At 50.1% G+C, this 10,876-nt stretch overlaps 6 protein-coding genes across 6 annotated transcripts; 2 read left to right on the forward strand and 4 right to left on the reverse strand.

The window, feature by feature from the left end:
- Window positions 1-11: 11 nt before the first annotated feature.
- On the reverse strand, window positions 12-917 carry CONPUDRAFT_88473 (DUF1000-domain-containing protein; the record flags this gene model as incomplete). Its single annotated transcript, XM_007767760.1, has 6 exons — window positions 12-116; window positions 177-285; window positions 337-440; window positions 491-584; window positions 639-667; window positions 726-917. The coding sequence occupies 6 exons, from the start codon at window positions 915-917 to the stop codon at window positions 12-14; spliced, it is 633 nt and encodes a 210-aa protein (XP_007765950.1).
- Window positions 918-1,268: 351 nt separating this feature from the next.
- Window positions 1,269-2,426, forward strand: CONPUDRAFT_119806 (uncharacterized protein). The gene is made up of 6 exons (XM_007767761.1): window positions 1,269-1,309; window positions 1,357-1,483; window positions 1,537-1,697; window positions 1,750-1,885; window positions 1,950-2,075; window positions 2,125-2,426. Exons 2-6 carry the CDS (start codon window positions 1,375-1,377, stop codon window positions 2,310-2,312), a joined length of 720 nt encoding a protein of 239 aa, XP_007765951.1. The 5' UTR covers window positions 1,269-1,309; window positions 1,357-1,374; the 3' UTR covers window positions 2,313-2,426.
- On the reverse strand, window positions 2,395-3,942 carry CONPUDRAFT_119808 (uncharacterized protein). The gene is made up of 7 exons (XM_007767762.1): window positions 3,826-3,942; window positions 3,682-3,774; window positions 3,505-3,625; window positions 3,089-3,456; window positions 2,812-3,035; window positions 2,666-2,762; window positions 2,395-2,615 (listed from the first exon to the last, which is right to left on the reverse strand). The coding sequence occupies exons 1-7, from the start codon at window positions 3,911-3,913 to the stop codon at window positions 2,407-2,409; spliced, it is 1,200 nt and encodes a 399-aa protein (XP_007765952.1). The 5' UTR covers window positions 3,914-3,942; the 3' UTR covers window positions 2,395-2,406.
- A 174-nt stretch (window positions 3,943-4,116) lies between these two features.
- CONPUDRAFT_100007 (anaphase-promoting complex subunit 10) lies at window positions 4,117-5,120 on the forward strand. The gene is made up of 6 exons (XM_007767763.1): window positions 4,117-4,230; window positions 4,288-4,411; window positions 4,456-4,516; window positions 4,583-4,791; window positions 4,812-4,913; window positions 4,975-5,120. The coding sequence occupies exons 1-6, from the start codon at window positions 4,203-4,205 to the stop codon at window positions 5,045-5,047; spliced, it is 597 nt and encodes a 198-aa protein (XP_007765953.1). The 5' UTR covers window positions 4,117-4,202; the 3' UTR covers window positions 5,048-5,120.
- A 90-nt stretch (window positions 5,121-5,210) lies between these two features.
- On the reverse strand, window positions 5,211-8,520 carry CONPUDRAFT_163372 (uncharacterized protein; the record flags this gene model as incomplete). The annotated part of the gene is made up of 10 exons (XM_007767764.1): window positions 5,211-5,408; window positions 5,465-5,986; window positions 6,039-6,192; window positions 6,241-6,524; window positions 6,575-6,703; window positions 6,754-7,460; window positions 7,513-7,567; window positions 7,618-8,131; window positions 8,182-8,276; window positions 8,329-8,520. The coding sequence occupies 10 exons, from the start codon at window positions 8,518-8,520 to the stop codon at window positions 5,211-5,213; spliced, it is 2,850 nt and encodes a 949-aa protein (XP_007765954.1).
- Window positions 8,521-8,803: 283 nt separating this feature from the next.
- CONPUDRAFT_163373 (uncharacterized protein) lies at window positions 8,804-10,134 on the reverse strand. The gene is made up of 5 exons (XM_007767765.1): window positions 9,681-10,134; window positions 9,448-9,597; window positions 9,159-9,400; window positions 9,025-9,105; window positions 8,804-8,966 (listed from the first exon to the last, which is right to left on the reverse strand). Exons 1-5 carry the CDS (start codon window positions 10,089-10,091, stop codon window positions 8,864-8,866), a joined length of 987 nt encoding a protein of 328 aa, XP_007765955.1. The 5' UTR covers window positions 10,092-10,134; the 3' UTR covers window positions 8,804-8,863.
- Window positions 10,135-10,876: the final 742 nt, after the last annotated feature.

A 10,876-nucleotide genomic window follows, 5' to 3' on the forward strand; every position in this document is an offset into this window, starting at 1 on the left:
TGCATGGTTGTTTACATCTGCGGGGTACTTGACATATCCGTCATGCCTCGTATCTTCTTATGATCCGCGGGATTAGCTTGGGCTTCGTAAACGGTAATAATCGGATTTTTCTTCCGCTATAGTCAATGTAAGATATTCGATTCAATTGCAGCTCCCTTGTTATAATCTCGGCTTACCTCCGACCATTGGCCCAAAAGACCAACATAGTACACACGCGACTGAAACCCACCCTGCGCCTCAGACAAGAAAATGGTCAGCGAAGATGTGCTGGTAAACTTAGCGGCTCTGTAGGTTTTCATGAGACGCGACGGTGCCAGATGCTAATAGACAACGGACTTGACTGTGTACTCTGCTATTTCTTTCCCTTGTGCAACTTCAAATTCTTGTGCGGGAGTTTTGTCAGCAATATCGCTGAAATCCAGATCTGGCTGATTTGCAAACTACCAGAATATCAGGCAATGCTTCTGTATAGCCAAGGTCCACTACTTACCAAGGCCATCTTCGTGGGGATAAGGTCACCTGGTCCTGCCTTGAGCAGAACAGACCGTAGCTTGACGGAGCCGGTGAATGGAATGCGAATGATTCTTATGAATGAGTTGATATTTAACACTGGCTTTTGTATGAATCTGAAGTCTTACAGCTGGTCGTCAGCATCTGACTCGACGAACTATATGTTTTAGTTGAATGTAGTGCCATAAGGCTAGCAGTATATCGATTGTGCTTACTGCTTGGTCGCTATTTCGCTCGTCCCAAGGTTTGATGACGTCTTGGCCATTACCAGAGGCATTTAATGCAACGACGTTTGGGCGATCAATATATGGATACAAATTGTCCTTTGGCCCAGCATCTGGACTATCGTGGTCATGGTCATGGTGTTCATGGCTGCAGCCGTCGTGGTGATGATGATCGTCTGGCATAACTGAGTTCTCGCTGTCGTTACCCCTAAGCACCACCTCGGTCCGCTGTACGTACTCGTTGTAGTTTTGTCAGCCTTTCACACGCTCTTCACGCCATTCCTCTAATCAACTTTCCTGCCAGCTAGGCATCCACTCCCTCCCTTAGACACTTACACCCTTCCGTTTTATCGCAGGTAAGCCCACTTCCGCCTTTTTCTTCATGATGGTACTAGTAATTTGCGTTCGAGTCACTTCTCTTGCTAAGGGCTCGCTTGCCGGCGGGCCTAGAGAGTTGTGCTATGAGACAACTATTTACACTTCTGAATCCCATCCAACTTCCTTCCTTCGCAAGAACGCTGACCATCTTCACTACAGCTTCAGCCCTCAAAAACCAAGTACCTGGAAAGCTCATCGTGAGCAGAGCACCTTATGTGTTTTGCACCGTAGTAACGTCAAGTAGTCTTTCCGCAGTGTAATCATGTCAGACAATACATCTACACCTCAATCGACATCCTCTGCCAACTCCTCCGATCTGCCTGCCGATTTTAAGGTTTACAAACCACCGCTGGCTACATCGAATACGAATGGTATGAGCTTGTTTCCATTGATCCTCATCGTGGTTCAAAAGGGAATGATACAGTACCAAACCTGCCTGACTCTTACTTCACACCTACTGCCGCTGATTTGAAGGCAGCACAAGCCACGCTATCCGCACGAACTCAGGCACTCACCAATGCCCCATTGCAGCTTCGCGCTGCTCGGGAAGCTGAAGAAAAGGCCAAGAGAGATCGGTGGCCTAACGTTGAACCATCTATTTCGTTGCACCTTTCTTGCCGCTCACTGGAATGTACAGATCACCATCCGTGTCAAGTTTCCGGACAGGACACAACTCGAGAAAGTCTTCCCATCAACTGACAAGATTCGCTCTATTTACGCTTTCGTTCGTTCCTCGCTACGTGACGACGTAAAACCTATCAAGTTTATTCTATGTAGGTCTGACGCCTCTCTCATTTACGCCGACAACTCAGCCCTTTATTCTAATCCTGTACCCAGACCAGACACCACCTAAACGGGACTTGAGAGTCTCTGATCCTAACGTTCGGGATTTGACACTGGCGCAGCTGCAGTTGGCGCCTTCGTCCATCCTTATGCTCCGTTTCGAAGACGAGCATCTAAACAGTTAGTCAACCCTGGTCCAAATGCCTCGTTCGAACCTGACCCAGTATAGGTACCCAAATGCCTGCACCTATTTTGCCTTTGATGTTGGAACAAGCCATCGACCTGCCAGCGCCGCTCAGGTTTGACGCCGAGCCACGGAGTCCCCCAAGTGGCAGCACTTCTAACACCCCAACTTCCAACGCACAATCAACAGAAAGGAAGATTCCCAAATGGTTGAAAGCTGGGCTGAAGAAGTAGTGTGTATCCCTTATCTCTAGACGCTTAGCAGTGTATGCAGCTTGTAAGGCTTGTACTCATATCCGCATGCAAGAACCAGGCCCTTGTATTATAGCTAATAAACTGGAAATTCGGAATCGATATCTCTCGACCAAGCTCTCAGTCCACCAACGATGTCCATTGCTCTTAGTTCTGGGCTAACACCACGCAGTGCCTCAGCTGCGATCTGAGAATCATTCCCCAAGCGACAAATGAAGTAAACGTCCTTCCTATCCTTAGGTATGTGTGATGACGGCTCGGCAACGAATCTAGGTAGTGGTATATCTGAGGAAAGATTTAAGAATTGTACGTCACCAGTTTGTGAATTGGCTTACTGGATGAACCTGGAAGGTGGCATATCCCAAATTCTGTTTCAGGTCTGACATCAATGACAAAGGGCGACCTGTTGGACAACACCATGTCGTACAATTCCTGTGCTGAAGTTTTAATAGCACAATGCTTTCAAGACACGTGGATTTACCTGCACTCGAATCCTCTGACCGGGTGATCCAGGTAAAAGCCCGGTAGCTTCGAAGTTGGGCCGTACGCCACCGCAGGATGCAATGTAATCCGTAGTCTCTATCAGGTCAATGTTGGCGCCCTTGTTGCCACATGCGATGCAATCCGGCCTTCTCGTCCTCATTTTAACGGTTCTATAGGCAGGAAACGAGAGAGCTGAGAACAGTAGCATCGCCGGCTTGCCATCTGTTCAAAGTTCATGTAGCAAGCAACTCGCCAAATAAGAGATCTATACTTGCCGTGTAGACCTGTAAGAATCTTGATAGTCTCCAAAGCCTGCATTGTCCCGATGATACCAGTAACAGCTCCCAAGATCCCAGTCTCCTCGCATGGAGGGGCTGCTTCCTGAGAAGGGGGCTTCGGAAAGATGCATCGATAGCACGGTCCATCGGCCCCGTAGTTGTACACGCAAAGTTGACCGTCGAATTTCTGGGCCGCACCACTGACTAAGGGAACTTGCAATCGTACTGCAGTGTCAGAGAGTAGATACCGCGTCGGTGCATTGTCTGTACAGTCCAGTATGACATCATGTCCACCAAGTAAGGCCAACGCATTCTCAGATGACAACGCATTCTCAACTGCTGTCACTTGAATCGTCGAGTTGAGGCTGGACTTCGTCATCAATACTGTGGTTATTCACCGATTAGTAACACACTCATGGATAAATCGCATGGCAGAAGCTGCCTTCGATGTGCCCAGAGAGCTTTCTCGGTGAATGACCTGTCTTTGGAGATTCGACAGGTCGACACTGTCGTGATCCACAACGGTGATCTTTCCTGTGACGTGAATTTGGTTGGTTTCAATGAGAAAGGCACGGCCCACACAACCGTACCAACACCAGCCGAGGCAAGATACTGCAGAGCGGGACATCCAAGGCCACCCGCGCCTACTACTGCTACAGATGATCTTTTCAGGCTTGTTTGTCCTGAAGAGGTGATAAGTTTCCGCGAAATATGTTTTAATGACAGCATCTCACCTGGAAGACCGAAACCATCCAGGATCATCTGTCTTCCGTATCTCCTGTAGTCCTCGAGGGGAAGCGCATTAGATATGCCGTCAGCCATGGCCAGAGAATGGGTGCGTTCAACAAAATGTTATTTGTCGGGTATGTATGTGGTAGAGTAAGGACACTCGGAGATCTACTCGGGCCAGTTGCAAGTCCGCGAAGATGTCGGTATCATTTGAGTAAATAGCCCCTAACTGACGTTCCCTTGACCATCATTAATTCAACTCAAGATTTCAGGATCCTGAAACATGTCTGCCCCGCCTACACCGGGTGTGCCAGAACAACCAGCCCCACAACCTGGCGCATTTGCCCATGTAAATGGCTCTCAACCCAACGCAGCTATACCTATGGACGGCACTACGCTAATTCACTCCAGTGTGCATTCATCCATCCTGGCGCTTCCCAGTACACCTTCTGACCTACCTGTACCAGCGAGGACTCCTCCTGTCCTGCCATGGCCTGACATAGGCAGACTTGCTCGTTGGTCTGTCTCGTCATACAAATTCGGCTTTGGCGCCGAGTGCCTTCGGGATGGAGACCCTGAAACGTTCTGGCAGTATGTCCTTTGTCAGAGTTTGCTCGCATCTCACCATCGTCTAGCTCTGACGGTCCGCAGCCCCACTTCATAACCATCGAGTTCCCTCGCAAGGTTGCCATACAGGTATCCATGTATAGTATTGGTCTGTAGTGACGGTGCCTGACCTATCAACCATATGGGTTCGTGCAGAAAATCAGCATTTACCTCAGCTGGCCGCAGGATGATTCCTACACGCCCTCCACAATTGCTGTCCGAGCGGGCACGGGTCCAAGCGACCTGCAAGACGTGCGAGTTGCAACGCTGGACAAGCCAGACGGATGGATTACCTTTGATGTCTCCTCAGAACCTGATAACGATGGCTCCTCCCTGCATGTTGATAAACCTCCTGGTCTCCATCCGTTCTGACACGCTCACTCAGGAAACCTATTAACGCATACATTCTGCAAGTAATTGTTGTCGCCAACCACATGAGCGGTAAGGATACACACATTCGAGGCCTCCGAATTTTGGGACCTATCGAGTGAGTACCAACCTATTCTAAGGCTTCTCGGTATGAACTAATGGTAATCATCACCTACAAGAGAAACCACGACAGACGAGGATCCATTCCCATTCGTTTCACAAAAGTTCAAGATGTACGAAACGATACGCTGACATTACAGAGAAGAGCTATAGTCTACAAAATCCTATACACATACCCAGTCACTTATGCCATCTAAATTACCCGCGAAATGGCTCTAGTTAGTCCAACTTCTAATAATACTACTAGGTGGATATCCGAGAGCAGAGTGCAGAACAGATGATCGACGCTATTCCATCATCTGTTGTAGTCGTACGGAGGGTATTGATGAGCTGCTGCTTGATTACCGTTGCTGCGCACATCTGATTGTGGGGCACGAGCAACGTGGGAGGACTGGTCCCCGTAATGACCGTACGCGTTGTGAGGATAAGTCTGAACAAAAGGTGCCCCATATGAGGCTCCTGGGCGGGGATAGGATGCGGTGTGCCATTTTTCCTGCAACCATTATTAGCGTACGCACGAGGTCCGATTGTAACTGTATATTTACTTACCGTGTACGAGGGATACTGCGTTGGGCGCGATGGCCCTTGTGTCTGGGGATAATATGGCTGAGCATGGTTCGGGTCTTGGGCCGCGTATGAAGGTCGAGATGTAGAGAAACCACCCTGCTGCGGCTGATAATGGGCAAACGTGACACCAGGCTGATTGTGATATACAGGGGTTTGATGAGCGCTCCCGCCTGGAGAATACAAAGAGCCACGGAGGCTTGCTGCCATGGAAGGAATGGCATGACCGTTGCCCACAGGAGCTTGGTAGTGATTGTACGATGGAACGGCGTTGTGGTTGACTCGAGGTGGAGCACCCCTATAAGCATATGCATCCCCCATGCCAGCGATCGAAGGGTGCAAACTAGCGGCTTTGGCTAACCGTGACTGACGACACTTTTCACAGACAAAGTCCTCCTTGTCCCAGTCACGCCTCGGGCGGCCAGCGTGAGCATCTCGACGATCGTGACAGATGATGTGTTGCCATCTTGAGCACGATCCACAGCACATCAACGGCGTATTGTCATCCTGTACCAAGCTCGGGTACGTAAGAGAGCTAATAAAAAAAGCCGACACCTACCTGGTTCATGCCTCGACGTTGACAGATCTCGCAATCTAGTTCCCAATCCTCCCCAGGAGTCCGAGTGCCACTTTCTGCTTTGCTTGATACACCGTTTGTGAGTACAGATGCAGCCGGAGATTGGGATGGGCCGGATCCCTTCTCTTTACCAGTCCTGCAAACAATTCCATTAAATAATCAAGGGAAGAGCTGGAAAACTCACTGTCTGGACTTTGCCGCTTCCTCTGTCAGACGAGCCCTGTTTTCTTCTCGTTCCTCCCTTTCTCTCCTCCGCTGCTCCCTCGCATTCTCCTTTCTTTGACGCTCTTCCTCCTCCTTCTTGATCCGTGCTTCCAGTCTCCGCGTGCGACTAAGCTTCTCTTCCTCCTCAGCACGCTGCTGAACCTTTCTCTGCTCCTCCTCCTTCTCGCTTTCCTTGAAGGCAATCCGAGCCGACCGTTTGCGGTGCGAAACGGCTTCGTCCATGCGTCTGCGTTGATTAATTTCCTGAAAAAGTAATGAGACAAATTTGACTGAGACGTATACAGTGCACACACCCTGAGGTCTGAAGTGACTGCTGGCACAATAACCTGCGTCAGGACTTTATACAAAGCCTTTTCTGAGTAATGTGCGGCCTTCGCAAAGCGATCCGCTACGTGTTCCCATTCCTCTAACGTGACACATATCTGCCCAGTCGAGATCAGTCAAGCAATCATCGCACAATGGGTTTGCACACCGTTTCCCATTCCACGAAGCCAGCTTCCTTTGGCTCCGCCCCGGCCTCGGTGTCCTCGTCACGTTCTCCCTTTTCCTCTGATCGACTGACCTGTTCACTATTCTCTCCCCCATCCTCAGATAAATCAGACAAATCAGTCAATTCGCTGGCACTGTCATCGTCGCTTTCCAGCCCCGTCTTGAGTTTCTTGATCTCATTTCGCAAGGAAGAGGTATTGTTTCCTTTGACACCAGAACCGCCATCGTCAAGCCACTCCTTTGGAACCTCTTGCCATTCTACATCGCCACTGCTTCCTCTCAGCCGCGCACTCATTCTCGTACCGGTTGGATGGTTTGACTTGGACGGACTTGCTGGCTGCGCTTTAGCATGAGCTTGGGAGCGCACCAGCCGCTGGTACTCGGCAAGGTCCTTGGCCTGAGCGTCAAGCTTTTGATTAGCACGAGCTTTCGCAGCACGGCTGCTTCGGCCTGTAGGTGTGCTCGGCGAGGCTGGGGCACTGGTTTGCGCGCTGCGCCTTGTTGGCCTTGATGGAGTAGACGTCGAGGCTACCGGAGCTGCAGAGGAAGATTCGAGGCGGGCACGTTTGGATGGACGCGCAATGTTGGCCTGTTGCGAGCTTTTCCCTTTGCTTGAACCATCCTTTTTAGTAGGACGCTTGCGCTTATGATTTGCTCGCGGAGGTTCTCGTTGAATCCATAGTCGATCAGCTGCGGACGTCTATATTAATACAGTGCGGCAGAATGAGAAAGATCGGCTCACCACCGATGAGCCAGTACGCATTCCTCTTTGAGTCGTAACCAATTGGTTCGATGCGCTACTGGAGAATGAGACAATACAAAATAGAGAAAGAAAAGAGACACGGACCCATTGAGCAGTTTCATCGTCATCCTTCATGAGGGAGCGGAGACGGTATGGATTCTGGAAATGCCACTCCATGACTATATGCATAGACTCTAGCTTGACCATCATGGGTAAGGTGAGCCAGTCCACAAGCGTTTCCTCCTCATCTTCATCTTCTTCAGGAACTGCTTCGTCAGCGTCCGCATCCACGTTGGTCTGATCAGCGATCTGGGAAGTGTCTTCGTCCTTGATATCCTTGGAAGGTTGGTCCATAGACGTCTCTTGGTCTTCAGCTTTAGGATGTCCAGACGTGTCACGACCTGAAGGACGTTCATCATCATCGGCCCGTGAGCCATCGAGTTGACCGTGGTTGCTCGCTGTGGTTGAAGGGGCCCGGGAGCTCTTCACGGGAGCCTCGGAGGGACGCAAGGACTCGGTTGCTCGCGTGGATTTATCGCTTGGTAATGGACCAATAGGATTCGCGTCTGGATCTCTCTTGGCATACTGTTTGCGAAGAGATGTCTGCCAATTGTCGAGACTAGGGAAGAGATGTGACAGAGGTTCAGAGGTCATGGTGAGTGCACTCACGAGACCTTTCTGTCCTGAGTGACAGTGTACAAGAGTCTCTGCATGATTCGGGGCAGAGCAACACTAGTGGAATGCACGAGGTCATTCTCGATGTCCTAGATATGGATGAGCGACGATGAGAGTGAGAGAATGAGGTGACAGACGGACTGTTATAGTGATGTCATTGGTGCCAAAGAGCTGGTTGAAGGTGTAGAAGAACTGGGAGAAGGCGGCCCACTTCCAATGGCGTCTGAGTTGGAGGACATCGTCGGAGAGCTGTGGGGGAGGAGGAGGGAGTCGCTGGGGTGGCGGAGGAGGGGAGGGGCGGGGTTGTTGGCGAGCAGGGTTGCGGCGAGGCATTGCAGCTCACTCTACACTTTTATAAAAAGGTCGGAGATCGACCGGCGGCTTTGGTCCTCGGAAACGCTGCGACAAACGCGCGTGCACGTCTCGACTTCCGGCTAGTCGTCCTTTTCACTTCCCTACACGACACACCAAACAGTCTGCAAAGCTGAGCTCAACCAAAGGTCTGTCTTCTGACAATCCAGCTGTAGGTGTATTGTCGAGTGTCCAAGAGCGAGGCGCGGCGCAGCAAGCGGAATGGCAGACAATTGCAGGGGGGTACACAACCACTTGAAGGCGGCACAGGCTGAAATCAAACTAGCCGGGTAACAAACTCGACCCGCGTGAAAACAATATTCTATTACGTAATACTATTATTACCCTCTTCTCTTTCCTTTCTCTTTTGCCGCTTCGCCCTTTCCTTAGCTGCCTTGCTCACCCGTTTCCTCTCAGGAGCTTGGTATCTGCATGATAGCCAGTCAGACAATATTTTCATCCAACAAGCTTAAGAATTCAACATACGTTGCATCTCCTATTGCTTGATCTGGCAACACACTTTTGCTCAGTATTACTTCCATGTAGGGGTGGAATACTTGTTTGGGACTGCTCGATGCAATCGTCAGTCACCCGTTATGTGCCCTCGAGAATCGACCTACTGGTTCTTCCCTTCCAATGCCTGAGCCAGGTCTATACCTCCATCTGTGCCCTCGCCAATTTCTTGTCTTACAGCGAGAAGACGATTGTACTGGTGCAGTCCATCCAATTCACTCGACGCGATGTCAAGACTCTCCAAGTACTCCCTCTTGATGATTTCCACGACGGATACCAACCGAGGAATGGCCGAGCTTCCCACCTCTGTTGGCGGTGTCTTGAGTGTCAGCGGTTCACCAGGTTTGCTCTGCTCATTATGAGAATGCTGCTTTGCCTATGGATGAAGGGACAAACCTGAAAGTGCTCGAGTGCGTGCCGAATAAAGTCTTTCATCTTTCCATGGCCAGTGACGCGTATGCACGCCGCGCTTGTCCGTTCAGTCTCATCCATGCCCTCTGGGCGCGTCGATGTCAGGATTCCCGCTTGTGCAAGTAGAATGGACGCCTAGGGACGCGTCAAGGTTAAACCGTGTGAAAATTCTACCCCTTAATCTTACTGCTCTACTTGCTTAGACTAATCTTCCACACAAACTTGGCAAGCTTATCCACCATAGCAGGAGTGCACTCGTGTCCAGCTCCCTCCTCCACAAACACCTCCTTGACACCATCGCCTACTTCCAGACCCTCTACGAATTCTTTGCTTGACGTCCATGGAACCAGTGTGTCTGCACCTCCGGAAAGCACGCAGACTTTCTTGCCCAGGAATGGATTCGACTGGTCTGTGGCTTTGTACGGCTGCTGCGCAGGATCATTCTTCTTCACGTACTCCACAAATAAATCTGGTACAACAGGCGGAGCGAACGGCACCGATGCCCGTTGGGCACGTTGCGTCATGAGACTGATGTAGTCGGGGCACCCAATGATGGGAATGCCAAACGAGAGACGTGGGTCTTTGTACGGTTGAGCCATTCCCGCATACGTGCATTGGACTCGAGACATACCTTTGCTGAGAGCTATCCATGAAGCATGTCCTCCCAAGCTGATTCCTCCGACACCCCATTCTTCAATCGTACGCTCACCAGATGGGTATAGATAAGATGGTAGAAAGTTGATCAAGAACGAGACGTCAAGCGCAGTCCCAGCTTTTCATCTTTCTCAGTGTATGCCTAGCATTTTAGGGCGGGACCGCTCACCTTGAATGTTATACTGGTCTACACTACAGTGCGAGTTGAATTGACCCTTTTGGGTTCGCGCGGATGTGAGGTGTCTGCACTGGTAAAGTTTTGCTTCACTTCTAGACTACTTTTATACTAGTCTTTCGTTTGTATTGGCTATTAGGAGTACTCTCCTCTACGGATTGCTAATATATTACTAGTCTCTTGGACTTGTCTGCTCGGATTGGCATCGGATCATGTTCAGGGGCTTCTATTTACTTTTTAGGAGCTTTTCTTAGTAATCGCTCCACACAGGAGCCTCATGCGCAGTTTCTACGCATGTCTGGGCAGTGCCCAGGTATCCGACGTCTCGGACATGTCGGGAGTGACATGATGTCTTTTATTCATCTCCCAACACTCCCCCTCAATCCGAGCCTAGTCCAAGTCCTTCGACATGTTGGTTATGTCTCGGTTTCGGGAGAGGTTTTGTGAGTATGTCCGCCGTCATGTCATTGGTAGGACAATACTTTGTTTTTATGTCTCCTTCTTTTACTCTTTCACGAATATAATGATGTCTGATTTGGAAATGTTTTGTTCTCTCGTGAAATTCGGGGTTTTCGGACAGCGACA

The sequence above is a fragment of the Coniophora puteana genome (assembly GCF_000271625.1).
Source record: "Coniophora puteana RWD-64-598 SS2 unplaced genomic scaffold CONPUscaffold_3, whole genome shotgun sequence".
Taxonomy (NCBI): domain Eukaryota; kingdom Fungi; phylum Basidiomycota; class Agaricomycetes; order Boletales; family Coniophoraceae; genus Coniophora; species Coniophora puteana.